We start from the raw sequence: 27,879 nt of genomic DNA on the forward strand, positions 1-27,879 counted from the left end.
ATTATATCCTTTCTCTCTACCCACTCACTCTCTCTCTATCAGTTTCTTCTTTATTTTTTTCATCTTTCTCTTGTACTTCTCTTTACCAAGCATTTTTCCTTCTCTTAAATCATTGGATCCGCCACTTCGAAGAAAAAGTCTCTCCGCATAATGGACCACACACGCTCTAAATCAACCATATCCACCTTGTCCTATTCTCATTGGCATCATGTTATTGTTATGTAAGATTTTTTTTTCCTGATTTTATTTCTTTTTAAAGTAAAGTTTTTTATTGAAAAATATAAAAGTGTACCTGTCAAATTTATTTCCTTCGAAAACAGGAAAAAGTAAAAAAAAAAAAGGATAAATGCGCCTGCAATAACGTAATTAACCAATTTAAGGAATAAAACAACATACTACTACCCACTGCAATAATAAATTAAAATGATAAAATAAATAACTTTGCATTACTTCTCCAAAAAAAAAAAAAAACTTTGTATTAGGATAGATAGCAGCGAAAAGATATTTGTTTTAAGATTGGAAAGTGACACGCAATCCGATAAGAACACGAAGTTTGTCTCATCTCCTCGCAATTTCTCGGCTGGCTCAATTTCGTGGAAAATACTCCCCTCTCCACTATTAGTTTCCAATTTAACGCGGGTACCCACAGTTATAAATATTCAATACGCACGCACATATTCCTTCTCACTCTTTCATAATTCATATATTATGTGTATTTTAAAATTAATCTCTCATCTTTCCCTCGTCACTTTCGCAAAATTTGTTTAGTTAAAAGCTTTAGGTAAGCGAAGATATTTCTTTCGTCATTTTGTTTTACGAAACTGTTAACATTAAATAAATTACACAGTTTCTGCGGTTTCTACGTTTATTTATCTCTAATTTCGTATTTTTGGTAATTTAATGCTGTTATGATTCTGTATGAAACGAGAGTAAAAAATTAGGTACTGCATGAATGAATTGGAGTTTTTAGAAGACGAGTTCGGAGTTGAATTTCGGCTTTGCGGATTTTAGATTGTGGCATCGAGATCGCTTTCTGATGCTGTCTTGTAAATCATACGCTGTTTTTATTGAAGCTTTGATGCTTGCTTAATTCCGATTTCACTTATAATTAAATAGGTTATTTTCGTTGCTAATCCAGTTTACATTGATGCCTTGTTAATTTGTCCCTTTGATCTGTGATATAATTTTCTTAATTTTGTTTTAGATATAAATAATCATATAATATGTTTGGAATTTAAATAAATAATTAGTATGATATGAGCTGCGTGAATTTATTAACTTCTGTGCTGCATTTTTTAATAGGAAATAGGACTTTGTATTTAGAACATTTCCACTGCCAACTGTTCAGTGTTGAAAAGTGGTTTTTCACTTCTTTTTAGTGCTCGTTTATTTGTATTAAAAAAAAAAATGCTCATTTATTTATCTTATCTTATCTACTGACTTGATTAGTTAAAGCATGGTTTGAATTCTCTTGTGTCTAGCACCCAATAGAATGAAATAAATTATTTCTTTTATATTTATTACTCTTTATTTTTTTTAAAGAGTCAATTTTTGTTTGTATATCCGGCCAGTTGGTACCTTTCGGATGAAATCTAGAAATTGTCGTGGTTTGGTTGATGATTCTTCTAATGAGCTGTAGGTGCTATATAATTGGGTCTCTTTTGCAAGTTGTTAAATTCATGCTCTGCCATGCCATTAGATTAGGTCAATGGTTTTGAAATTTTCAGCGAATTTTCTTGTAGAAGAAGAAACAATTTTAAAGCCAACTATATTGCTAGGCTATTACATGGGTAGTTGATAGGAGGTAGGTATTATTTGGGATAGCCTCTCTGATGTAATTGAGATTTTATACAGGGACCGGTTTAATCACTTCTTGTAATATTCCATTTACAGACATCTCGTATAGAGAAGCTTGCTTTGAAGCTGCTTTTTCCAATCTGCTGTGAAGAACTGTGTCAATTTCTGTCTGTTAGCCCCTCTTTTTTTATTTATTTCTAGTACGTAGTGAATTTTATTTAGTATTGCTTTGGCTATAAAGCTTTAGATTGTTTTATGATAGACAAGCCTTTGTTTCAATGTCTGAAAGAGAAAGAAATGCTTGGTAAGGAAATTGCATGATCACATGAATTTGATTTCATGGTCATAAAATTTAGGACAAAAATTATGTGTGTTTTTGTTCTAATGTTGCTTTTTACGTTTTTGTTTGACTGCTTAATAGGTTACAGATATAATTCACAGCTTTCAAGTTTCCATTATACCATCTCAATGCTATTCTGACATACGATAGTTTGTGTTTAACTGGATTTGTGATGTTCTGGATGCATTTGACAGATAGTGACAGCTTTTTCAAGAAGGCCCTCTATTCTAGTTCTTACATGGGCCAATTCGTTGAATTTCTATTGCTTTTGCTTCCTTTAATTGGTCAATAGATTATCATTGATTTTCGTAGCTGTTCTGAATTAGGTATAATCAGAAAATGGGACAAGCTTTAGGTTGTATTCAGGTGGATCAGTCAACTGTGGCCATCAGGGAAACCTTTGGGAAGTTTGATGAGGTGCTTGAACCTGGCTGTCACTGTTTGCCTTGGTGTTTGGGGAGCCAAGTAGCAGGTCAACTCTCATTACGTGTTCAGCAGTTGGATGTTCGATGTGAAACAAAAACCAAGGTTTGTTGCATAATTAACCGTTGCCTGATCGATGATATAAGTTTAATTTTTGATTGTGTTATTTTCCAACTTCATTATGAGCACTTTCTAGATTATTCTATTTAGCTGGAGGTATGGAAGGGGTACACTATCACATGAGAACCATCTACTATAAAGATGATAGCATATGCAACTTTAATTTCTTTGTACTGAAAGAGAGAGAGTTTTGGCTTGATTTTACAACATTCAAAGTTCAAATTTGCAGTACACCCACTTAATTGCTGCTGTTAGAGCCTATATATTCATTTGTCTGTTATACTATTTATCATTAGTATTGAGACACGCATGCTTCATGGTTCAACTGTCATCATAATCTGATATACTGTATTTCTTCAGGACAATGTGTTTGTTAATGTGGTTGCTTCCGTTCAATACCGAGCCTTGGCAGAGAAGGCTTCAGATGCCTTTTATAAGCTCAGCAATACTAGATCGCAGATCCAAGCGTATGTCTTTGATGGTATGTATGCATAATGTGGTTTGGAACCAACTCTTCACATGCTGTACAGCTGGGTATCCATCTTAGCTGTCTTTAGTTGTTTCCTGAAACTTTGCAATATGGTTCAGATTCTTGTGTTCTTTTGTATTCTCTACAGTTTCCTTCATGGAGTTCATTTACAATTTTCTTGAGCAGTTTATTCTTCTTCTCAAATATTATGTTGTTTTGCTTGGTCCACGTTCAAATAATTGGAATGTTGCAGACTTACAGGTTTGGATAAAATTGGTTTAGTATGCTAGAAATTTAAAATTTTACTAGGTTTACAGGTAGACTTAAAAACATGAATATTTCATAGTTCTTGTGTTTCTCATAATATGGTGCCTTGGATTCCAGGACTTCAAATATGTTAGAAACTAAAAAATGCTTGTAGGATAGTAGACCCTTTGTTCTTCTTTGGACTTGTGTTCTGAGATAATGATGGATAGGTGGATGCTTAGACACGGTACGACTTCCTATAAGTTTCTATAAAGCACAATGTTGCTACAAGCATAAAATGCAATAGGATAAGAATTTCACTTATTTTCCTTGACATGTCGAAGGTTGAGGTCATACTTTGAGTTGCTACTACACTTGATTTGATCTTATCTCTGACAGCTTTCATTACACCTTGGAGGAAATTTTATTCTGCCTTATTTCATCAGAGTTTGCAGGAGATATTAACAACCTCATGTTTGGGTTTAGTTATTAGGGCAAGTGTACCAAAGCTGGACCTGGATGCAACCTTTGAGCAGAAGAACGACATAGCCAAAGCTGTGGAAGAGGAACTCGAAAAGGTACTTCCTGTTATTCTTTATATTGTTTAGGATTTACCAAGTCTCATAATCTCAAAATATATATATATATATATATTTTTTTTAAATTTGGAATGTATTTATAGGCCATGTCTCATTATGGTTATGAGATAGTTCAGACTCTCATCGTAGATATTGAACCAGATGAACATGTGAAGAGAGCAATGAATGAGATCAATGCAGGTATGATGTGCGCATCTTTTGGAATTATAGTATATTTCTCTCATCTCACTATGTATCCATCTATCTATTTGACATCTGTCATCTAGATTGTGTTGGCTCTTTCACTATAGATATTACAGTAGTCTATCAAGAGGTTAAACTGTTCTCAGTTTACATGTTAGCCTTTATTGTTCTCATGGCTGAGCGGTCGACATTTTAGGCATTACCCTTACTTGTCCAAGGCCCTCTTGTACTACTCCAAGAGATCTTACCCGCTAAACTAACTTGGGCTGAACAATATCTGTTTGTTACATATGGAAAATGTCCCAAATAAGAAATGGTGTTCAACTTAGCATGTTTAACCATAACCTGTGCAATACCTTTGAATTATGTTTTTATAACAAGAAGTTTGGAATGAATGTTGTAATTCTTTAATCATGATAACAGCGGCCAGATTGAGGCTGGCTGCAAATGAGAAAGCGGAAGCAGAGAAAATATTGCAGATCAAGCGTGCTGAAGGAGAAGCAGAATCAAAGTATTTGGCAGGCCTTGGTATTGCACGTCAGCGTCAGGCCATTGTTGATGGCCTGAGGGATAGCGTGCTAGCCTTCTCTGAGAATGTACCTGGAACATCTTCAAAGGATGTCATGGACATGGTTCTGGTCACCCAGTATTTTGATACCATGAAGGAAATTGGTGCCTCCTCAAAGACTAACTCTGTGTTCATCCCCCATGGACCTGGTGCTGTCAAAGACATTGCGTCGCAGATCAGGGAAGGTCTCCTTCAGGCCAATGCTACCATGTAGTGAGTTTGTGCCACCTCAAAGTCAAAACTCTGTTTCATCCCACATGGAGCGGGGGCTAATCTTCCAGTTTGGATATGTTTTTATTTAGCTTGAAGTTGTGAAGAAGTTTCGTAATTGCCTGTAGTACCATCTAGCATATTATGGGAAAGAAGTTTCTGTCATCAGGTAAATAAAGAATGGTAAATAATGGTAGATAAAGAGTGGTAGATAACGTAATATACTTTGATCGTGCATGCAAATGTGAAACTTGAAGTGTGCTGTATGATTGGTGAATATTGTGTCAATTCTGATTTCGATGCGTGTATTTATTTATTTAGATTTGAATGATTGATAACACTCATAATAATGGTAAGAGGAAATCTATGTAAATACACTAATTCTACAGCGATAAACAACTGCGTGTTTGTATAAACTGATGTAACATTGGTTTGCCGGTAGTTTGCTGTAGCATGCTTTCATGCTACTTTGCTTATGTTTTAACAAGAATGGGCTTCTTTGAAGCATATTACAAGAAAATTTTGAAAATTTCTCAGTTTAGAGCTAGTTTGGCAGAGGCCCAGATGAATGAAAGATGAAACATCATTCAAGCATTTTTCAGCAAAGGGAAGGGGGCAGAATTATCAAAAATGGGGGAAAAAAGTGAGAACTTTTTTGGAGTAGGGTTATTTGAACCTATTAATTTTTTTACCACACTCTTTCTAATTAAAAATTTTATTATTTAAATAATTTTTAATAATTTAATTAACATTTTTTTTCTCATTAGTTGACACTTTTTTTTCTTTCTCATTTCAATTTTATATTTTCATTAGTTTATTCATATATAGTCTTTTAGCTACAAAAAATTGATATCACAAACTAAAAATGAACAAAATTCATTATTTAAAATTGAACATCAATAAATTTTTGTCAATCATGAAAGTTAATAAGTATTAAAAAATTAATTTTTAACAAATATAAAAATTAATAAATACCAAGAAAAAAATTTATAGGTAAAAAGTATTTAAAAAAAGAATTTAAAAGAGAGTGAACTTAAGTATTTAGTTTATAAAATGTAAAAATAAGAAGAATATGTAATTTTGAGATTTCCAAAATTTTTAATAAAAATTTATTTTTTAATTGAGAACAAGAAGAATATTAGTGTGTTCTGATAATCCCATCCATTTTTTTATTGTTGAAATACAATTCACCCTTGGATCAGATCCAGACAGATGAAAGGTTGAGAGAACTTGCTCTCCAACAAAACATTCTGATCTTCATGCAGCTCTTTTAGGTGGTCTTGTGTAAACGGGTGACTAATAATCCTGATTAGACATAAAGCAGTCCTTAAGATATAGGAAAAGAAGCTTCCTCTGCTCAAAGATGAAAGACAAAATAAAGATCTCCACATTTAAATTATTATATCGCTGAAAACAAGTATGCCCTTGTTGGGGATGAATGGACGGAAATCTAAAGAAGAAACAGCCAATGTTGATTTAGGACATCAGCCAGAATTATTTTTACAACCCGCAGCCACAACATTCGTGAAACCCAAAAGCACCCCACGGTGAAATCACAAGTTTTAGGAAAGGGGAAAAAAAAAGAAAGAATATAGGTTTCACATCATTTTTCGTAACAATTATTGTACTCCACCACTCAAAAACATTGTTTCTCTCCTTCCCCCGACGCCAAGATTAATTGCTTAGCCTATGGCTTGAGAGCTAACGCCAGCCCAATTTTAGCACTCTTTTCAATGGCCCTGGTGTCTACCTCTCCTGAGATAGTAAATAGAGATTTGGGACGCCACTCGTGCTGGATAAGAGCACTTGCCCTGCCATAGTTGTTCACACGGGCCTTCACCGAGGTCAAAGGATCAAGAGCATGCTGAGTTCCGATTGTCAGAGTGTTCTCGTTGCTTGAAAAGCTATGGGTCAGCTCCGCCCCAACAGCGGTATTGGTCAGTGGGCTTACAATGTGGTAGTAGGAAGCATTAAGGGTGTCACCTTTGTCATTCCTATACTCAATAAAAAACAAATCATCAAAAACAGAGAAACAGTACAGCAAAACTTTCCAGAAATTAAAGGACAAAAAATTATACATTTTACACTCTAAAGATAACTATAACCTGTTTTGCCTATTACAACCATTCCACTAAAACTTCAAAAAATGCTACAAACAAAAATGATCCAATCAATGTCTGATCCTAACCAAATATTTCGGGCCGCGATAGGCAACACCATATTAACTGTATTCCATTAGGGCACAACACTACGTCGCATAAGTTGTAATGCAATACAATGTTTAGCGTAGGATGGACTGTATTAAATAAAAATAATATTAATTTTATATTAATGTAAAAATTAAAGTAATATTATTAAAATTTACTAGTATTTTAAGGTTTTATTATTAATTTTTGAAACAAAGTATTAAATAATTATTTTTTATATTATTTTTTATAATATACTATGATTAAATAATAAAATAATACAATATTATGTTATATTATTATTAATAATATTATACTATTATATAGTTTATTTCTACATATTAGTTATTATAATAAAGTAAAATCGTATATTATAATACAATATAATTTAATATAATATTGTCAAAATATAATACTACATAATTATATAATATTATAAAAGAATATAATAAAATTTTTATTTATTACTGTCAAATATAATTGTTTAATTCAATATTTTTGTAAATAATAAATAATTAAATAAAATTTATATTTTTTAGTATTTAAAATAAAATAATTAAAATATTTTATGTAATGGACGTGAAATAATGCATTATCATTTATTTATTAAATATTTAGGTATATTACTATCTTACATTATTATTTAATTAAATTTTTTTATTTAAATATAAATATAAATTAATATTTTAAAATTTAAATTTATTATAATTTATTAAATAACAAAACTTAAATAATTATATTTAAAATATGATCAATATATTAATGCAATACAAGCCTAAATCCTACCCCTATGGAATTTTTTTAATACACCTATCATTATTTTAGCTACCTTTGTAATTCAGTGCAATGCAACCAGAGATTGCAGCCAAACATAAGCTAGCATAACAACAATGTTATAATGCAATGCAACAAAGTGTAACGCAATCCACCAAATTGATTAGAGTACAAAAAGTTGTTAAAATATCCATCTTCGGCCAATTAATTCTTGTATTTGATGACAATATGATCTAGGAAAAAAGGATCTGCTTTTTAAAGAGAAAACAACTCACAATGTCAGGGAAGCAATGAGGTCAATATGTGTATAGCTCAGCCCCGCATTGCACTTGGTGAAGTTGCCAGTGGCAGTATCAAATGAGAGATCAGTCCCAAGAGCAACAGAATTGTTTCCAACCACACCAGAAAAGTTAACAATGGGATTTGCAGTGAATCCAATGCCAGTGCTTATTCCAGCATATTCATGCTGATATTGGAGTTCCACCTGTCACCACATTCACCACAAATGAGATCATAAGCTGACAATGAACAACCATGCCGTAGTGACAGAGCAAATAAATGCACACAATCAAAACACTGCATGTACTTCCACACCAGTCGTACCTCAAAACAGAATGTCAAAGGACATCAGGAGGAACATGGACTTAATTAGCCTCTTACCTTGCCAGATCTCTGATCAGGAACGATAAAGCTAAAGATTGACTTGAGTCCAGGAGCAGGCTCATCGACAGTGATGGTTGTAAAAAGCTACACATCATCAATGGGAAGAAAAGAAAAAGATATCATATGATTAGGAATGAAACACAATTGCTTGTGGAAAACAAGGATATTATTTTACATACGCACAAAATGCAAGGAGGAAAATCATCTTTCAGAAATGAGGGAAAGAACCAAGCATAAATCCATCCACATGGGAGCACTGCTTCCAGTTAAACTTATACAAGGTTCCATCACTCAATATCAAAGAACCTCAACACCATAGAGAATATAACCAAACCTAATCATTCAACTCATTTCTCTCTCACCAAATTAGGCCTTCTTTTGGTATTCTGGTGGTGATGGCTCATGGAATGGAAACCCTAACTGCAAAGTGAAAGTTGATAGGTACTGGTAAACATGACTTTTTAGTTTGGTAGATTTCATTTCAAAGTTATATTGAATAGTTAATATGTCTAACTTAGAAAATTAGATAATAATTCATTGCCCGCGCTTCAAAACCAGGCGATTAAGTGTTTACCATACACTTCGGCAACTTGCTTTGGCAGCACAGCCGCCAGACAACAACCACAACCTGAGCCTAATTCTAGCGCGTGCACACACACATATTTTGATCGATAACACTTCTTACACTAAATCATTCCAATTTTGGCAAATAAGTGCTGGTTTGAAAAACTGGTACAAAATGTAACATGCAGCTGAGACAACACAAAATTAAAACATAGCTCACGGTTAAAGACAGGGCACGATTATGAAACAAACAACAGGCAAAGACTTACATTAGAGTTAGTATCAACTTTAACATCAGTAGTGATGTTCTTGTTCTTCAACTGAGTGCTGACATCAGCCAAAAAAAGCTCACCTTTCTTAACACCACTCGAAGTTATCGCCTGCAAGTGCATTACGAGCAAAGCATTTATCATTAAAAAAGATAATAACAACAACCTCATTTTAACTATAAAAATACTCATTAGATTTTTTTTATTCTTTCCTCCAAAATTATATAATTGAAACAAAAATAAGAACTCACGACTCCAGCTGACGTGTAAGTAGTGACAGTGAACTTGTGGTCGCTCTGGTAGTCCTTGTAGAGAAGATCTACAAAAATCGAGAACGAATAGATAAGAAAATAAAAATTTAAAAACTTCAATAAAGCAAAACGATGGAGTAAATGAAAAGGAAATGATTTTATTGTTAATAAAAAATTAAATTGATATTATAATGGGTTACCTCGGGCTTTCTTGCCGATTTCAGAGTAGAGCCCGGGGCCTTTCACCATGATTCTCCAGAGAAAATGGAAAGGAAACGCTGAGAAATATCAGTTTTGATTATTTCAGCTGGAGGAAGATTATGAAATCAAAACCCTATGCTTACTTGTTTGGTTGTTCGCTTATCGAGAGGTGTCGTTTTTTTTTTTTGGAGCGTTGGATTTGGTGTGGGGTACAAGTAATGAATCAGAGCCGTTGATATATCATATATATAAGTAAGATGGGGTTGTTGTGCCCATGAGAAGGACCGGGACAAAGGGTATTTGGGCATATTCGAGTTCGTGTTCGACTATTCGGTTACGTGATGACGTGTTCTTTTCTTCCTTTGCTCTAAGTGGCAAGTGGCAACTTGTCGTGTTTACACGATTCGTCGCTTAAACAAAAAAATCAAAAAAGAAGAAAGGCAGTTTGGAGTTGGGGGGCATATTTTTAACATGGTTTAATCATTTTAAAAGTTTATGGAAAATGAAAAAAATGCTTTTTTTTTTTTAATTTAAGAAATGAGATTGGAAGAATTGCGAAATATTTTTCATATTGCAGCACTATTAATATCTAAGAAATGGGATTGGAAATTTATGTTAAAAGCTACAAAACTTAGTGATAATTTATTTTTGTCCTCTTTTGTATTAAGAATTTCCTCATGGCATAGTTTCCGCCCAATTTTGCATAATATATTTTATAAAATTTAAAATAAGTTATATATATATATATATATATATATATATATAGCATGAGTTTATAAACTAAAAGAATAATTACATCCATAATACATATAAAGAGACTTGAACTTTCGATCTCAATAATAAACTCGTGGAAGTTAACTAATGGTTTACTTTAATAATTTTAAATTTTTAAATTTTTTTTTTAATTTCTAAAATATATTTAAGGTTTTTTTTTTTGAAGAAAAGTACGATAAATCATATCATAAAAAAATTTAAAGAATACAAATAAACTAAAATGAAAAATCTTTTATTTTTAAAATAATGAGAACAACTCAAAGATCGCTATCAAAATCCTAATATCACAAGCAACCCATCAGCCAAAGCCGTAAAGCAATGGCAAGAGGTCCATAGATAAGTACAAGTTGAGTGCGCACATAAAATTTTGCGGCAATTAGTTAAAAGTGTATTTGCGGGGTCAATGTTCTAAGCGTTGAACCCATGGAGTAAAGAGACATTTTTCGACTGGAGAGGAGCAAATGCTACCATCCGTCCATCCTTTCGAAGATAAATTAAAACTGATGACTCTGTGAGTGAGCTGTTTTGACTTTATTTATTTATTTATTTGGCTTTTTTTTTTTTTTTATCAATTATCTACTTTAAAGTATGTTTTAAAATTGAAATGCATACATATAAAATGAAATGCATGCAGAATTACTTCAACACGTGGACAAAACAATTGCCGAAAAAGAAAAAGCATGGTGTAAAAAGTAATGAACTAATGAACATTTTGTACGAGTAGATGTTAACGTGGTCTTGGTAAATGCGAATGAATCAAGCATTAATTAATTAATTAATTAAACAAAGAAAGCTTAAGCAGATAAGAAATTTTTTTTTTTTTGGTCCACTGTTTTTGTAACTTTTAATAATAAATAATCTCGGTTAGACAAACGTTGATTCTTGTGATATATGCATGGGAAGATGACGATCCGATTCCGCGCCGTCCATGCAACCGATAAGTATTTACACAGTTTCGATTAGGAAAATCGAAAAAGGTCCAGAAAAGTACACATTTGTGGACAAAATCAATTATCTACTTTTTATTATTTCCTCTTTTTTTTTTTTCTTCTTAATACATATAATTTTCAGACATACACATTGTAAAAATAAACAATTTAATGATTTTTTTTTTATATTTTATAAATAATATCAAATCCAGTCATGTGAGGCGACTGTAATTTCGGGAAACGAAAATTGAACTAATTAAAATAAAAAAAAAAGGGACAAAAGGTCCAAATTCCAAAAAGAGGAAAAATAAAATAAAATCAAATCAATGGGTAGTAAATGAATTCTTATATATTTCCGGATTCCGGAAAATAAAAGATCATACATATTTATAGAGTTGGATCATCATTTTGGTATTGTTTATCATCTAACCTCCAAGCTCGCTTCATCATTCCGATCAAATTCAGATCGATCATCAAAGCCAAGGCCATGTCAACCGTTACAATAAGGCCGCTCCTCCCCAGCTACCGGAGAGCGAATCTGAATTTTCGTGACAGAACAAAGATATTATTGAAACCAAATTATATAAATTACTCTATAAAGTCAGCTCCGAATGCAAGAAGATTCTGCAGCTTCAAGAAGCTTCAAAAAATCACAGCGAGTAGCTCCACCTCCACCTCCACCTCCCCGGCTACTTCTACGGATACCACTCCTGTTCGACCCGGTGACGTTTTCTTCAAAGAGACATTTCCGCTCAAGCGAACTCACGCGGTTTGTTATATCCGTATCTCCTATCGTCTCGTCAATATATCGTTATTTTAAATGTGCGTGTGTGTGTTTGTTTTGGTTGTGGATAGGTGGAGGGAAAGATATTTGTGAGACTACAGAAAGGAAAAGATGAAAAGAATTGGCAGTTAAGTGTGGGATGTGATATTCCAGGCAAATGGATTCTTCATTGGGGTGTTTCTTTTGTTGGTGATAATGGCAGGTTAGATTCTTTTTTTTCTTCTTTTTTAATCTTTTTCTCTTTCTTTTTTTATTCTTTTTTTTTTTTAATTTCTAATTTTATTTTGGCAGCGAGTGGGATCAACCTCCAAAGAAGATGAGACCTCCTGGTTCTGTTTCTATTAAGGTAGTAATTACCTTTTGGGTATTTATATCACGGTAGTTTTCATGTTATCTTATCTTATCTTGTTAATTTTATTTTCATTAGGATTATGCAATTGAGACGCCATTGAAGAAATTAGCTGAAGGAGATGTCTTTGATCAAGTGAAGATTGATTTTGATACTAGAAGTGATATTGCCGCTATAAATTTTGTTTTGAAGGTCACCTTTTTTTTTTTCTTTAAATGTTTTAGATGTGATTAGATTACTGCGATTATGTAAAGATATTTTTTTTGCTGATCTTATGGTTTCTTTTCTGGGGGACTGTGTATGTGTGTCTGTGGTAGTGCAGGACGAAGAAACTGGAGCTTGGTATCAACACAGGGGAAGAGATTTTAAGGTGCCTCTTGTGGATTACCTTCAACATGACGGCAATGTTATTGGTACTAAAAGTACCTTTGGATTATGGCCAGGTTGTGGAAATCACTACGATTATAGGATTCTGTTTACATTACTTTTATGTTTGATTCTATGGATCTGTTCTTTTTGAAACATTATTTTCAATGTCAATTACTTGTTTTTTAACCTCCTAATAATTTCTTTTTTGGACGTGTTTGCCAATATTCTACTCTGCCTGTTAGCTTTTACGTTGTCGCGTTCTCTGACTTATTTTGTTGCTTGATCCTTTAATCTAGGAGCTCTGGGCCAGCTATCTAAGATGATTCTCAAGGCAGACACATCACAATCAGGAATTCAAGATAGCAGCAGCGAATCCTGTGAGCTCAAACAAGAAAATAAGCATCTGGAAGGGTTTTATGAAGAACTGCCTATTGTAAAGGAAATCATTATTGAGAACACAGTGAGCGTTTCTGTTAGGAAGTGCCCTGAGACAGCTAAGACGCTTCTGAATTTGGAAACTGATCTCACTGGAGATGTTGTTGTTCACTGGGGGGTTTGCAGAGACGACTCTAAAAATTGGGAAATTCCAGCTGAACCATACCCGCCTGAAACAATTGTCTTTAAGAATAAGGCTTTGCGAACTCTATTACAGGTTAGTATTGAATTATATTCTCTTGCTATGAGTTTTAGTAAAAGTAATGCAGAGTTCTTATTGAATCTACCCTATTCCAGTTCTTACTGGTAATAATTTATCTTGATTTTTTTAATATAACAATAATGATTTTCGTTTTTTATTGCAAAAAATACTGTTTAAAATGGTTATCAATGTATCCTGCCTTTTTTTTTTCTCTCTCTGCTTTTATGTTATAGAATCTTTGACTGTTAAAAATTAGTTTTTGTAGCCTTTGCAGTTGAGTTATGTTTCATAATTGGAAAACAGAATAAATCTTGCCAATGACAATTTCTAAAATAGTTACGACATATTAAATAAAGGACCAGGATTTATTAACTTAAGGAGTGTTAGATTATGTTTTCTAATTCACGATTGGATAACGTTGTTTAGATGGTTTCAAATAATTGTTTTTTGAAAATGGTGTAGTATAGACTGTGTTGTATTTTCTATATGGTTCCTATTCTTGAGATGAATGCAGGTGCTTATCTTGTTGTAGGGAATGCGTGCAATGATTTCACGTAACAAATTTGAAGCTAGTTGTGTTTGAACATATGCTTATTGTGGGGCTTCGTGTATCTACATGTATATTGTTGAATAATTATTAATTCAGAATCTTGATCTTATTGAAAGGATCTGTGAAATTCATATTTCCTTGTGCGTGCCCACATTTAATGAACAGGCTTTTAAATGTAGATTCAATTACATATCCTCATAACATGTTGTTCACCTTAACTTTTGGGCTTATCTATTTTTCTGTTACTGGGATGCCTTGTTTTCAGCCGAAAGAGGGTGGAAAGGGATGTTCGAGATTGTTCACCGTAGATGAAGAATTTGCTGGATTTCTTTTTGTTCTCAAGCTGAATGAAAATACTTGGTTGAAATGTATGGAAAATGATTTCTACATTCCACTCACAAGTTCAAGTTGCTTGCCTGCTGAATCTGTACAAGAAATGCTAATACCTGGAAAAGCTGAAGAAGCAACCCAAGAAGTTTCTCAGACTGCATACACTGCTGGAATCATCAAGGAGATAAGAAATTTGGTGAGTGACTTTTCCTCTGATATAAGTCGGAAGACCAAAAGTAAAGAAGCACAAAAAAGCATTCTTCTCGAAATTGAAAAACTGGCTGCAGAAGCCTACAGTATCTTCAGAACTTCTGCTCCAACTTTCTTTGAGGAAGCTGCTGTCGAACTTGAGGAATCAAAACCTCCTGCTAAGATATCTCCTGGAACAGGCACAGGATTTGAAATATTGTGCCAAGGTTTTAATTGGGAATCACATAAATCTGGAAGATGGTACATGGAGCTCAAAGAAAAAGCCACAGAATTGTCTTCACTTGGATTCTCGGTGATTTGGTTACCACCGCCTACAGAATCTGTGTCTCCTGAAGGGTACATGCCCAGGGATTTATATAATTTAAGTTCCAGGTATGTATTAATCTTGGAATTTGTAGAATAATGTATATGATCAACATTCTTTCTTGAGAAAAATGGGCAAATTGCATAATTTAATACTAGTAGCTTGCCTATGCCCATTCATTGTTGGAACTAAACCTACTCGTCCAGCCATAAAGAAATTACATGATTGACACAAAATCAACCGTTAAACTGTTTTGTTTCTTTGTTTATAAATGGTGTTGGATCTTCCATAATTTCTGTCTATTTTCATTGCCCCCACCACCCCCCGCCCCCAACCAAAAAAAAAAAAATTCTACTTCGTCATATAAAAGATGGTAGGTAATATCATCTTATTGAGAATTTTCTATTATGTATGATTTTGATGTGTTTGTATACCAGATATGGAAATATTGATGAGCTGAAGGATGTTGTGAACAAATTTCATGACGTTGGCATGAAAATTCTGGGAGATGTTGTCTTGAATCACCGCTGTGCACACTATCAGAATCAAAATGGTGTCTGGAATATTTTTGGTGGTCGTTTGAATTGGGATGATCGTGCAGTTGTTGCAGATGATCCACATTTTCAGGTATTTAAGTATTTTGTGCTTTGTCAAATTTGAAAATTATGCATTCTTCGAAGGATGAAAATCAACATAAATTTCCTATTGTCAGAATTAAGTAGTTTTAGAAGATATCATACCTATCAGCATCACATAAATGTACATTAGCATGCATACATTATATTATAAAAAATTCTACTGTTGCTGCTCTTGGAATCACTCAGGTTTTGCATTGGACTTATCTGTTCACTTTTGATTGATTTAAGCAAAAAATAAACTACCTAAAATCTCTTAGGAATGCCTTCTTCCTGAATTAAGCATCCATGATTTACCTTATGGATCTAAGAGGTATTTAAGCTCAAGGGAAGATAATATATGTTCTCTCTTTAATACAGGGCCGGGGTAACAAAAGTAGTGGAGATAATTTTCATGCTGCTCCAAACATAGACCATTCACAAGATTTTGTTAGGAAGGATATCAAAGAATGGTTATGCTGGCTGAGGTTTGTACTTACATCAAACTCTAATTTCCTCGTCTTCGAAACTGCTTATTCCCGGAAATGTTTTTTTCCCCTTTTTTGTGTGAATCTGTGCTGCCTCTGTTCTTTTACTTGCTGTTGAGGATGTGGAGCTGAATATAGCTGCATCGCATGATTGTGTCATGGATATTTTATACATTTGTTTTACCTCTACATTTTATGATATCAATCCTATTATGGGCGGAGCTTTGCTTCCTATTTGATTGATTCTCTGTTTGTGTATGAAAGTAAACATCAGAGGTTTAATTGTAAAGCTATTTGATCTGCAGAAACGAAATTGGGTACGATGGATGGAGACTTGATTTTGTAAGAGGATTCTGGGGTGGTTATGTCAAGGACTATTTGGAAGCAACTGAACCTTACTTTGCTGTAGGAGAGTACTGGGATTCCCTCAGTTATACATATGGCGAAATGGATCACAATCAAGATGCACATCGGCAGAGAATTATTGACTGGATCAATGCCGCCAGTGGCACTGCTGGTGCTTTTGATGTCACCACTAAAGGGATTCTTCATTCGGTAAGCATTTCTATATTGCATGTTTAGACTACCGAGGATACTACACAATTCCATGTCTTACAAATTGAGAAGTTAATTAGTCAGTTTTATTTTTCCATTTCTAAAGTCTTCTTGTTGACTATTGTAGTAAGTGAAGTGCATGTACTTCACTTCACAGTTTTTCCTACAGTACTAATTGGTTATGAAACAGTAACATATAACGTTCGGTTGAATGACTCTTAAGGACCTACTTGCCTGAGCTTCTTATGAAGCCTCTGCCTTCACTTACAAACTAAGAACCTTCTCGGCCATTTTACCGGCTCATACATATGGCTGGAATGTCAACTCTGCTTAATTGTTTCAAATGAATAATTAGTTCAGCTAGTCATTCTGGTACTTGTGATATTTGGGAAGCTCTGTCTGTCAAAGTGGCATTGTCTGAACTATTGTCTGAACTAAGAGGCTTGACACTTTTTCTGAACTGCCCTTCCTGGAACGTATTACTTTCTTTTTAGCTGCAGGTTAGAGGACATTATACTGATAAAATTTCTTATGCCTTGTAGGCCCTGGATAGATGTGAATACTGGCGATTATCAGATGAGAAGGGAAAGCCCCCTGGGGTTGTTGGATGGTGGCCATCTCGTGCTGTTACCTTTATAGAGAATCATGACACTGGTTCTACTCAGGTTCGAAGTTCATTATGTTCTACCATTTCTCAAGATTTTACTTACCGATATGTGTGCTTTTATTTGAGAACATTTTCTCATGTGTTTTTCTTTTCTTTTTTTAAAAAATAAATAAATTTAACTTCTGTTCTCACCACTTTAATACTGAAGACATCTCTCAATCTCCACCAACATGTGGAAGCATTACTATGAATCACTAGTTGTCTAAAATGTTCCCCTCATGTAAGAGAATTTTTGTAATCATCAGAGGCTAGAGGTTCAGCATTGAAAAGAAAGATTCTGTTATGACTCAACATTTTAATATTGTGGTTTTGTCATCTAACAGTATGCTTTTTATGTTACTCCCTTCCTGAAGGGTCATTGGAGATTTCCAGGTGGAAGGGAAATGCAAGGATATGCTTACATCCTAACTCATCCAGGAACACCATCAGTGTTCTATGATCATATCTTTTCTCATTATCGACAGGAGATTGAAGCTCTTCTCTCTGTGAGAAAAAGGAATAAAATCCACTGCCGTAGTAGAGTAAGTATCAGGATGTTGACTAAATACATTTAGCATTAGGTCGTGTGGAAGGTAAAATAATTGGTTATCATTCAACTTTTTAATAGCACATAATACAGGCCAACTGTACACAAGTGCACAATTAGACCAGAATATGCATTTTCTTTAACCTTATTCTTTCTATAAAACTATTACTGTTTATGCTTCCCTTCAATAAGCTAAGGGATAGCTGTTCAATATTGGCAAGTTGGTAAACTCAAGTAGATGGTAATTAAAATTTAAAACGTTGTTGTGTCGAGACATCTGACTCTTATTTCCACATTTCAGGTTGAAATTGTGAAGGCAGAGAGAGATGTATATGCAGCCATCATCGATGAAAAAGTTGCAATGAAGCTTGGACCAGGTCATTATGAACCTCCAAGTGGGTCCCAAAATTGGTGTTTTGTAACGGAGGGGAGAGATTACAAGGTCTGGGAAGCAGCTTAATATATAATCACAGCAGTATTGTTAATCTCGTAAAATTGATTAGATAAGTATTCACTGTGAAGTAGCTTGTATTTCTAGAGCAATCTGGCGAATACCAGAAGGGGATAGTTTAGTTTTCCTTGAAGGTGGTGTGCTCCAAACCTGAAATAGAAGTTAGTGTACCATATACCAACATTATTTTACATGTCATTTATAGAAGGGTTAAGAGCGACTTGATTAAGGGCAATGCAGCTTTGGAAATTGAGTATTGCTGCAGCCACAGATAGTGCTCAAGCCTGTTTACAAGTCATTTACAGTACTTGGATTTTACGACTAGCTGGTGGAAGCTGGTTTATATTTAAAAGAACACCCAGAGTGGAATTATACGTTTCATTGTTGTTATAGAACTTTGTAAAAAATATATGATTTGGAATATGAGAAGAATTCTATCTCTTTGCCTTTATGTTTAAATCATTTGATGTTGCAAGTCAAGAGCATCCGTTCAGCAGGATTTGTGCATTTTACCGGTGTCATCATAACATATTATTATTAATATTATATTTATTGTTGCATATATGTAAATACTTTGATTGAATATTTTAAGTTATGTATGATCCCATAGGAAGAATCGTTGAGGGCACGCAAACTCACACTTTATCAACTGATTAAATAATTCTCAACTGCAAGTCAATTGGAGCACGACAAGTTACCCATCAATGAGCGTCAAATTTGAACTCTAATTTGATGAAGAATCCCAAGTAAAAGCTAAAGCCAGATAATGTCGACGGCACAAATTATATGTCGACGTGTGCACACGTGGGACTATTGTTAGGTTCGTGTTTATATCTCTTATCCCAGAGAACAAAAATCCTTCTAGATAAAAGCCAATTTGGTTTTGTATTTACATATACTCTGATATCAGAGAGCATAATCCATTTTATTCTTTTGTCTTTTTGTCCATCTAGCGAAAGCTGTTAAGCTGAGACTCGGAGACTTGCTACACCAGGCAGGGCATCAAGTGGCACAACGCAGAACCATGATTATTTATTTATTTTAGGGAAAATGACAAATACACCCCCAACGTTTAGGCATAGGGATAAAAATCTCCCTAACGTTTTAAAAAAGACATTTATATTTTAATTTATTATAATTTTATCATTATACCCTTCTAGCATATAAAAAAAAATTATTAGATTATCCAATTTATCTATATATTGTTAATAAAATTATAAATAGACAAATTAGATATTATAAAAAAAATTATAAATATACCCTCATTACCCAATTCCTCTATTTAAATTTTTATCAATAACCAATTTTCAAAAAAGACATCTTACACCTAAAAAAATTGTAAATAAATTATAATTTTAAAAATAAAATTAATTATTAATAACCAATTTTATTTAAACTTTAAACTTGTATATTTAACAATTCTCCACAGGTCAATCATTTAAACTTGTACATTTATAACCAATTTTCAATGTTATTTATTAGGGTATTAATAACCAATTTTATTTTTAAATAGAGGAATGAGGCAATGAGGGTATATTTATAATTTTATTAACAATATATAAACAAATTAGATATTCTAATAATTATTTTTTATATGTTAGAAGGGTATAATGATAAAATTATATTAAATTAGGGTATAAATATCTTTTTTGAAATATTAAGGGAGTTTTTGTCCCTTTGCCTAAGTGTTGGGGGTGTGTTTGTCATTTTCTCTTTATTTTATTCGACAATCGACATGGACTATAATTCTGAAACAATAAACTTTGTGGGGTCATATTATAAAACTCATTTAAGGACAGCGGTCAAACAGTAAATTTGCTCAAAATTATCAGGAGTAGATTTCAGTCAAACCCCTCTTCTTTTTAAAAATCATAATAAAGTCCACCCTACTGAGTGAAAATTGGAAACTAATTACCTTTGAGATGCATGTGTGGCTGTACTATTGGAATAAATATGGTGAGTGTAAGGTGCAGTGCCGGTGGTGTCTTGAGTTACAGGTCGAATGGATCAAACGGGGTCTGATTATCATAGTGAGTACTTAAGGTTAATTATTGAAAAATACATATTGACGTTTGGTGCCTAGAAAATGCCGATAAAACGTGTGAGTCAATTCTGTGTGATGCTTTAATTATTACTGATCCGCAGCTTCTAATTTTACCCAGTGGCTAGCGGAGTACTGAAACTCCCAAATTTGTCTCAAATGATACCGTAATCATCGACAAGCATTTGTCCCATCGATGATGAAGCAGTTGTAGCAACAAGAAGACGACATATAAAGCAGTAAGGAAAAAAAAAAGGGTATATGATCGAAACGTGTGTTTATATATATATATATAGCATGATGAGTTTGTAGACATCAAGCAATAAGTCTAATTTAAGTAGCTAATAATTCCTGAGAACAAGCAAGAAATTAATTACACATATATAGAAATCATGGAAAATGGGGCAGTAAAGAGTGGTGGTCGAGGTGGGGATATGGAGGCTGTGCTTGTGCCTGCGTGTATTATTAATAAGAGAAGGCGGCGTGAGCGTGACCCTTCATTAGGCATAGGCTTTAACAATGTTAATCAACAAGTTGAACAGCAGGCAGATCAAGCTGCTGCTGCTACTACTGCTGCTGCAGCCACCACTGTGAAAAGAAGTTCCAAATATCGGGGAGTTAGCAGGTTATCATCAATTAAGATTTTGATTTTGTTAGTTCATTAATAAAATTAATCTGATATCTTGTGTGTTGTTTTTGTTGAGACATATATATATATTTATGTTGAAACTAGTTAATTAATTAAGAATGTACTTGTACGTGCATGCATGCAAAATAAACAACAGGCATCGATGGACGGGGCGATATGAAGCTCATTTATGGGATAAAGGGTCCTGGAATCCGACGCAAAGAAAGAAGGGAAAACAAGGTAGTTTTTGAAACTTGATTAGTTAATATTATAACTAGCTTTTGATGATTGTACATATATGTATGTTACGTTTGTGTATTTTTCTTGCTGATTAATTAATTACTAGAGTTCTCTAATCTGTTGTAATTTGTGCATTGGAAATGATTGTGGATTCATTGCTGACGCAACGTACATGGAGCAGTTTATCTTGGTGGGTACCTTAATCTCCTTTCTTTGAAAGTTAGCGTCTCAAAATTTAATTAATTAACTTGATGCAGAGGGAGAGATACTAAAACGATATTTGTTTTGTGATTGTTAATTAATTAATTCATGATCAGGAGCCTATGATGAAGAAGAATCTGCCGCGAGAGCTTATGATTTGGCTGCCTTAAAGTACTGGGGTACATCAACCTTTACAAATTTTCCGGTATCTGAATATGAAAAAGAAATTGAAATAATGAAAACTGTGACGAGAGAGGAATACTTGGCCACATTAAGGAGGTAACTAATACAGCACCCCGCCCCCTGCTAATTATTTCTCAACATGCTTGGTGGTTGTAGTATATAACATAAATATAAGACGTTGATAATTAAGCTTAATTTGTTTTGGTTAATTTAACAGGAGAAGCAGTGGTTTCTCCAGGGGTGTATCCAAGTACAGAGGAGTTGCAAGGCAAGCTGCTCATGTCACCTTCCTTCATAACAACTTTTTCATGCTAATAGCAAGTGAATAAACTTGCATCTTAAATTTTAATCGTACTGCAGGCACCACCACAATAGGAGATGGGAAGCAAGAATAGGGAGAGTTTTCGGAAACAAGTATCTTTACCTTGGGACTTACGGTAAGCTAATTTTAATTAGTTAATTTAATTTAGTTCCCTCTCCGAACGTCATCTGAGATTAAATTGTAGAGTTGACAAATTGATTAATTAAGCAACTGAGCCAAATGATTATTTGTTTACAAGCAGGCACACAAGAGGAGGCTGCTCATGCCTATGATATCGCAGCAATTGAACACAGAGGGATCAATGCAGTAACCAACTTCGATATAAGCACATATATAAGATGGCTAAAACCTGCAGCAGGAGGCAACTCTCATAACCCAGCTTTTCAAGAACCAAAACCAATTTTGGAATATTCGCCGCCGACGTCAAGCCTTCTCTCTAATCACATTCTAACGGAAGGACATCAGATAACTGATATATCAATCTTCAACGATTCCAATCCTTTTCCACTGCAAGACCAGGACATCCCAAAGAAACAAGACAGTTTCCAAGCAAATATCAAGTCATCACTGCCATTTAGTCCTTGCACCAAGTCGTCGTCATCTTCACCAACAGCTCTCAGCCTCCTCCTCAGGTCTTCGGTCTTTAAAGAGCTGGTGGAGAAGAATCCAAATAACAGTGCTGAAGTAAATATTGAAGAGAACGACACGAAGAATGGTCCGAAAATAGGCAGCAAAAATGAAGTCGAAGAGACATTGTATGATGAATTTGTCATCAATAATCCTGTTCAATACATATGTCCCTCTTCCAAGATGTATTTTATGGCTTAGAGTAAGTATTATCCCAAAAGAAAACACACACACAAAAGACGACATGATTAAAGGCCGGAAATGGTGCCTCAAAGAAGCCTAGTAAAACAAACAAGCAACTGTTTCATTAAAACCCAGCTGCGTTTCCTTTTTGTCTTCCGGAAGAACAGAAGCACTGGATTTCAACTGCTCCATGGCTTTGTAGTTTTGTACCATCAATGTTTTCTGTGTGTATGCATGTAATCTACGAGCAAATAATTCAGAAAAGGGCAGTTGATTCATCTTTATGAAGAATAATGAACCATTAGTCCAAATTCGGAGAATGAATATTGTGTTAGTACGTTTTATTTGTATATGATTCATCATACATCCATAACAAAATTTCAATGTTTAAAATTTGCTAAGAACAAACCACCCTTACCATCAAGTTAAACTAACGCTTTACGTTTCACTGGTCGGCAGAAACTTTTTGCACTTACATAGATTCCCAGCGAAGCAATACTTTAGTGTGCACTATTTTTCTTCAGAAAATAAGTTAACCATGAAAAGAAAAAAAAAAAAATTCTTATCAAGTGTTGCACACCGTAATTGCAATGAAAAAGGCACACTAATCTTGTTTCTACTCGATTTGATGACAGTAAATCCTTAAGGAAGATACACTTGCATGAGAGCTCAGAGAGTCGTTCTAATTTAGCCGCGCATTTCTTTCTTGCAAATCCACCATACTGTATCGTACATGTCTTTCTTCTAAAGTAGAATCGATACGTAACTAATATACTCCCACAACTCCACCAAAAACATATAAGTAAAACCAACATCGAAAATAAATAAATAATTCAGATCTCTAAATTGACAAGTCTTTCATTTAAGCTTTTATCATTAGAAAAATAAAATTAAAAAAATATAGCTTCCCTCAGACCTAAATGATCCAATATTTTCTATATATACGGATGCACATTGGCATTGGCAATACTGACAGGCGGCAGACCAAACTGGTTGAATAAACAAATTAAGCCAACAAGAAAAATACAACTCAATTAGCCTTCAACACTTTTGTATTTGCAACTCCATTTTATTATACAAAAACATGCCCATAGACTGCTAAAACTAAAATGGAAGTCTTAAGCACCCTCTTCATTTCAATTTTCTTCATCAATACCATGCTGAAGAGGCCCTGCATATAATTAAATGGGTTAAATAAAATGACTGGCACAATCTCTATCGACTTCAACAAGAGCAACGCATTGACAAATTAAAATGACCGGCACAACCTTTATCAACTTTAAAAGAGCAAAGCATCAACAAATTTAAATGCCATCAGAAATGCATGTCCATCTAGCAGGATAAAAAATATCATGCTGAAAAAGAAAAATACAAAGGGCATAGACCCCGACCTCTTGGTTGAATCCAAGGGTCTTAACCACTCAACCAACACTTGGGGTTCCAAAAAACCTCGCATAATTGCATTTCCTCCCTAGTTATTATAACATAACAAAAGAATATCTGATGTACTGTTCTTTCTTTTTCCCTCAATTTTCCCAGCAACTAAGCATTGTAGAAAGACTTCTCATGTAATTGACAACAAGTGCGTGCAACACCAAAAGCTTAATCATACAGTATGTGTATGAATGAATATACAACTATAATCATTGGTGACAGACACCCATGAAATCAGATAAATGTATATTCTCTCTGCCCATGTCCTTGTATGAATACATGAGATATGAACGGGCGTATCCTGATATGGAAAGATTCAAGATTCAAACCTCAGGAGTAATCTTTGCTGGTCATCCAAATTATTGATACTGTCTGGCTTAATGCTATCTGTCACTGGCTGACTGATGGTTCCAGATAAAGAATCCGTAATCTCTTTAAGACCCTGAATATAGAAAGCAACATCAATATCCCACCTCTTGAAATCATAATCAGATTCTTTAATACAAATGAAAGTTGAAATTAATTATTTTTAAATAAATTTCAGTAAGATACCATGGGGCTTGGAGCTTTAAGTAAACGACGAGCCTTCTCACCAAGTTTTAATTGTTCCTGCAAGAAAAATACCAAACAATAAAATTGAAAGCATCAATGTAGAACCATTGTAACAGATGGGATTTCGTTCGAGTCATAAAGAAAGTAACCCACAATTCCCACCTGCATACTTTCAGTTGTTCTCCCTTTTTTCCCATCAACAAAGTTACAGAGGAGGTACATGCCAATATTTGTTATATCCTGTCATCAGAATATCTGCGTAAGTACAGCTTACAGATTTACAAAACTGAAGACTTGTACTCACAATAGAACACACAATTTATTACATCAATTATGTAAATAGCACAAGCAACTAACAAATATCATAATAATTTAAGATATGGATTTTTTATATCCAAATAAGAGAAAGCAAAATATAAGTTTCACCTGCTTATCTGCCAATGAATCAATCTTCCCATCCTGTAATCAAGAAAAAAATAAAAAATAAATATAAAAAGTTGATACATAGCTACATCTTGTCTAAGAAATTGTTTAGGGTCCACCATATATTGTTGGCTTATATCTAGTGAAAGAACAGGATCAGTGATACACTCCCTCTCTATCTCTCCGTCTTAAATGGCAAGATGTAACATGACTCTAAAAATGCCAGTTTTACACCACCAGATAGCTGCTCACCGATACCACATTAAGTTCAAGAATTTTACAATAGAGAACTTACCAAACAATAAATCATGCTCTGCAAGTCCTTCAAGTTATGTTCAACTTTAAAAAGGTCATCACAAGCCTCCTCAACCTGTTTTACAAGATGAAAATGATGTATTAGTGTCATTACATTTCCATGTCCATGATAAGGGCATAAAGTCTGTGCCACTCTAGGTTGGTTTAACACTACACTGCTCCCCTTCCTTCCAAAAAACTTAAAAAAGGCCAAATCAAACATATTTGCTTACATTTTTTCTAATATCCTTTGAGATCTCATTCTGCTTTTCCACTTTATCATTAAGGTTCTGAATACGCTGCGTCAAATGCTTCTTTGCCACCTGGTCAACAAAAAAACATGATGAAAATCATTGGAATGTATTCCACAATTATGCTGAAAAAGGGGGTAGCCAAGTATTGCACAAAATGCCACTTCCCTCTCAAACGAAACACTCCCATAAGAACAGTAGAAATACTTAGGATATTTTCCTTTAGTTATTTACAATCATCTTTGATAAGGGCACTATTACTTAAGCCTTTTATGCAAAAAACCATATATTGTTAAAGCACATAAAATTTTATAAGTTTCAGGAAAACTAAACATTGTTCGAATATCATGATGCATTTACCAAGCACTGAACAGGCTGATTATCAATAGATCAAAACCAGAATTTTCTTTCCCTAATTACTTATTATCAGATAATGCTCTTCAAAGCAAAGTAGTTCAAGCAGAAAGTCCTTGAACTGAAAATACAATATATGAACACACATGATTTGAAACTGAACTTACTGTAAGGGCTTCTGTTACGCTCTCCAGATGTTTATTCAAGTTTGACACAGCAGTAGCCATACTTTTTCTGGTAACATACATGAGATCAGCAAATGAAAGACCCTAAACACAAGCCAGAGAAATCAGTCTCCTGAAAGCACATAATTGATCAAAAATCAACAAAAAGAAAAATTTCAAAAGCTTTTAAAGAAATGGAAAATTCCCGAAAAAACTAAGAACCACGTTAGCTAATGTAAATATATCAGAGTTTGCTTAAATAGATACCTTCCACCACATGTAACCATAACCTAATGCCCCCAAAGTAGCAGCTGGAATCATGAGAGAAGTTGCATTGCCTGGCAAAACACAAGGGGGGAAAAAGCACATCAAATAAACAAGTTAAAACCAAAGAACAAAGGTAGATTGTGTTATGAAAATCAGACTGAACTATGTTTATCAGTATTTGCTTTATAATAAATTACAAAAGGCTGCATTGCCATCTATGGATCACAGTACATAATCTCACTTGTTATAAAAATAAAGCAATTAAACTTGTAAGATATTAATTTTTACTTTTTCTTCAAGAGAAAAAGTGAAGAAAGAAAAACAGACTATACCACCAGAATTCTCATTACGCACAAATATCTGTCCAGATGATGCCCGCTGACACTCAAATTTCAACCGGTTCAACTGTAAGGAGTGCCAAAAGAACCAAAAAAAAAACTCAGTTTGCACACAAAAAAACAACTTGCAGAATATATGAAAAGTAAATCTATTTCGATATTTAAGTCATCAATATGTCCCTTATTACCTGATCTTTAATAGCATCAGTAAAATTATCTTGCTCTCCAGATTTTGACAATCGCTCTACCAATGACTGTCCAAAAAAATAGAAATTAACAGCCACGAATTAAATAATTGACAACAATTATGAATTTCCTTCTGAGTTCTGATTGCTAATAAAATACACAAAACAGAACCAATGCTTTCAATGGCCAAAAATAGCATGCCCCCTAACAAACTGATCCAAACAAACAATACCCAATTTTATTAAAAAAAGAAAGAAAAGGGAAAACCGCTATAAATCGACATTATAAAAAAAAATTACAGTAAAAAATCAAAACAAATAAATAAACTTGGACCAATACCTGGAGCTCCCGTAATAATTCTGGTAATTTACCATCCTTTATCAAGATCGTACCAGTGTACCCTAAAAAAAAAAAAAAAAGACACTTACTTTGCCATTAAAGTTAAAATACAGACAGCAGGAGAGAGAGATTAAGTAATTACCTAAACCAGCTAACATCAGTATCTTTTGGAAGCTCATTCCTGCTTGCATAGCCATGGCTCTGTTTGGTTGGAGAAAGTCAGAAACCCTAACTCGAATTGGAGGATGACGAGAAAGTGATGTCTGGGTTTCACGACCTGCTGGCTGGTTTTACTTTTTGGTCTAGCGGCGCAGCTGACGTTTATAGCTTTACTTGGCGGTAATACACGATGTCGTTTCTTAGCGGCCATTTGTATGAATAATCGTTTGCCACGTCATCATTTCTTATTTGTTATTTTGACCATCGCTCCGCCAATGCTATTGCATCAATTA

At 34.0% G+C, this 27,879-nt stretch overlaps 5 protein-coding genes across 10 annotated transcripts; 3 read left to right on the forward strand and 2 right to left on the reverse strand.

Moving 5' to 3' along the window:
• The first annotated feature begins 633 nt into the window (after positions 1–633).
• On the forward strand, positions 634–5,232 carry LOC102611896 (hypersensitive-induced response protein 2). 4 transcript variants are annotated; one of them, XM_006483168.3, is made up of 6 exons: positions 634–781; positions 2,464–2,665; positions 3,041–3,161; positions 3,882–3,973; positions 4,078–4,174; positions 4,601–5,232. In XM_006483168.3, the coding sequence occupies exons 2-6, from the start codon at positions 2,477–2,479 to the stop codon at positions 4,957–4,959; spliced, it is 858 nt and encodes a 285-aa protein (XP_006483231.1). In that variant the 5' UTR covers positions 634–781; positions 2,464–2,476; the 3' UTR covers positions 4,960–5,232. The 4 variants fall into 4 exon arrangements, with proteins under 4 accessions (XP_006483231.1, XP_024956631.1, XP_006483233.1 ...); XM_025100863.2 differs by having other exon boundaries at positions 661–781; positions 2,468–2,665; XM_006483170.3 differs by lacking the exon at positions 634–781 and adding an exon at positions 941–1,046.
• Positions 5,233–6,321: 1,089 nt separating this feature from the next.
• LOC102611592 (mitochondrial outer membrane protein porin of 36 kDa) lies at positions 6,322–10,031 on the reverse strand. Its single transcript, XM_006483167.4, has 6 exons — positions 9,863–10,031; positions 9,663–9,730; positions 9,412–9,522; positions 8,576–8,662; positions 8,191–8,399; positions 6,322–6,949 (listed from the first exon to the last, which is right to left on the reverse strand). The coding sequence occupies exons 1-6, from the start codon at positions 9,909–9,911 to the stop codon at positions 6,643–6,645; spliced, it is 831 nt and encodes a 276-aa protein (XP_006483230.1). The 5' UTR covers positions 9,912–10,031; the 3' UTR covers positions 6,322–6,642.
• A 1,820-nt stretch (positions 10,032–11,851) lies between these two features.
• LOC102577968 (alpha-amylase 3, chloroplastic) lies at positions 11,852–18,859 on the forward strand. The gene is made up of 13 exons (XM_006483166.4): positions 11,852–12,335; positions 12,422–12,552; positions 12,642–12,696; positions 12,778–12,891; positions 13,022–13,142; positions 13,365–13,720; positions 14,521–15,167; positions 15,537–15,726; positions 16,095–16,201; positions 16,507–16,756; positions 17,299–17,421; positions 17,777–17,944; positions 18,251–18,859. Exons 1-13 carry the CDS (start codon positions 12,054–12,056, stop codon positions 18,407–18,409), a joined length of 2,703 nt encoding a protein of 900 aa, XP_006483229.1. The 5' UTR covers positions 11,852–12,053; the 3' UTR covers positions 18,410–18,859.
• A 1,153-nt stretch (positions 18,860–20,012) lies between these two features.
• Positions 20,013–23,228, forward strand: LOC102611011 (AP2-like ethylene-responsive transcription factor AIL5). 3 transcript variants are annotated; one of them, XM_015531773.3, is made up of 8 exons: positions 20,013–20,430; positions 20,563–21,066; positions 21,227–21,309; positions 21,491–21,499; positions 21,627–21,789; positions 21,911–21,961; positions 22,054–22,130; positions 22,254–23,228. In XM_015531773.3, the coding sequence occupies exons 2-8, from the start codon at positions 20,834–20,836 to the stop codon at positions 22,841–22,843; spliced, it is 1,206 nt and encodes a 401-aa protein (XP_015387259.1). In that variant the 5' UTR covers positions 20,013–20,430; positions 20,563–20,833; the 3' UTR covers positions 22,844–23,228. The 3 variants fall into 3 exon arrangements, with proteins under 3 accessions (XP_015387259.1, XP_052295709.1, XP_006483228.1); XM_052439749.1 differs by having other exon boundaries at positions 20,013–21,066; XM_006483165.4 differs by having other exon boundaries at positions 20,018–21,066; positions 22,257–23,225.
• Positions 23,229–23,667: 439 nt separating this feature from the next.
• LOC102610706 (uncharacterized) lies at positions 23,668–27,738 on the reverse strand. The gene is made up of 13 exons (XM_006483164.4): positions 27,570–27,738; positions 27,428–27,489; positions 27,091–27,156; positions 26,897–26,969; positions 26,565–26,635; positions 26,301–26,402; positions 25,762–25,851; positions 25,530–25,604; positions 25,238–25,270; positions 24,974–25,051; positions 24,812–24,868; positions 24,589–24,701; positions 23,668–23,996 (listed from the first exon to the last, which is right to left on the reverse strand). Exons 1-13 carry the CDS (start codon positions 27,622–27,624, stop codon positions 23,975–23,977), a joined length of 897 nt encoding a protein of 298 aa, XP_006483227.1. The 5' UTR covers positions 27,625–27,738; the 3' UTR covers positions 23,668–23,974.
• Positions 27,739–27,879: the final 141 nt, after the last annotated feature.

Source organism: Citrus sinensis, chromosome 4 (assembly GCF_022201045.2).
Source record: "Citrus sinensis cultivar Valencia sweet orange chromosome 4, DVS_A1.0, whole genome shotgun sequence".
Lineage (NCBI taxonomy): Eukaryota > Viridiplantae > Streptophyta > Magnoliopsida > Sapindales > Rutaceae > Citrus > Citrus sinensis.

What these genes read in the sequence shown, in the direction of transcription:
- LOC102611896 (XM_006483168.3), top strand. Translation starts at nt 2,477, where the DNA reads ATGGGACAAGCTTTAGGTTGTATTCAGGTGGATCAGTCAACTGTGGCC. An exon ending in GATGTGAAACAAAAACCAAG is followed by an intron (nt 2,666 to 3,040) that starts GTTTGTTGCATA and finishes GTATTTCTTCAG; the next exon opens with GACAATGTGTTTGTTAATGT. An exon ending in CCAAGCGTATGTCTTTGATG is followed by an intron (nt 3,162 to 3,881) that starts GTATGTATGCAT and finishes GTTTGGGTTTAG; the next exon opens with TTATTAGGGCAAGTGTACCA.
- LOC102611592 (XM_006483167.4), bottom strand. Translation starts at nt 9,911, where the DNA reads ATGGTGAAAGGCCCCGGGCTCTACTCTGAAATCGGCAAGAAAGCCCGA. An exon ending in AATCGGCAAGAAAGCCCGAG is followed by an intron (nt 9,731 to 9,862) that starts GTAACCCATTAT and finishes CGATTTTTGTAG; the next exon opens with ATCTTCTCTACAAGGACTAC. An exon ending in CTCATTGCTTCCCTGACATT is followed by an intron (nt 6,950 to 8,190) that starts GTGAGTTGTTTT and finishes TATTGAGTATAG; the next exon opens with GAATGACAAAGGTGACACCC.
- LOC102577968 (XM_006483166.4), top strand. Translation starts at nt 12,054, where the DNA reads ATGTCAACCGTTACAATAAGGCCGCTCCTCCCCAGCTACCGGAGAGCG. An exon ending in GAATGGTTATGCTGGCTGAG is followed by an intron (nt 16,202 to 16,506) that starts GTTTGTACTTAC and finishes TTTGATCTGCAG; the next exon opens with AAACGAAATTGGGTACGATG. An exon ending in AAATCCACTGCCGTAGTAGA is followed by an intron (nt 17,945 to 18,250) that starts GTAAGTATCAGG and finishes TCCACATTTCAG; the next exon opens with GTTGAAATTGTGAAGGCAGA.
- LOC102611011 (XM_052439749.1), top strand. Translation starts at nt 20,834, where the DNA reads ATGGAAAATGGGGCAGTAAAGAGTGGTGGTCGAGGTGGGGATATGGAG. An exon ending in TACTTGGCCACATTAAGGAG is followed by an intron (nt 21,790 to 21,910) that starts GTAACTAATACA and finishes TTAATTTAACAG; the next exon opens with GAGAAGCAGTGGTTTCTCCA. An exon ending in TCTTTACCTTGGGACTTACG is followed by an intron (nt 22,131 to 22,253) that starts GTAAGCTAATTT and finishes TTTGTTTACAAG; the next exon opens with CAGGCACACAAGAGGAGGCT.
- LOC102610706 (XM_006483164.4), bottom strand. Translation starts at nt 27,624, where the DNA reads ATGGCTATGCAAGCAGGAATGAGCTTCCAAAAGATACTGATGTTAGCT. An exon ending in ATGGTTACATGTGGTGGAAG is followed by an intron (nt 26,403 to 26,564) that starts GTATCTATTTAA and finishes GCTTGTGTTTAG; the next exon opens with GGTCTTTCATTTGCTGATCT. An exon ending in CAAAGGATATTAGAAAAAAT is followed by an intron (nt 25,605 to 25,761) that starts GTAAGCAAATAT and finishes CTTGTAAAACAG; the next exon opens with GTTGAGGAGGCTTGTGATGA.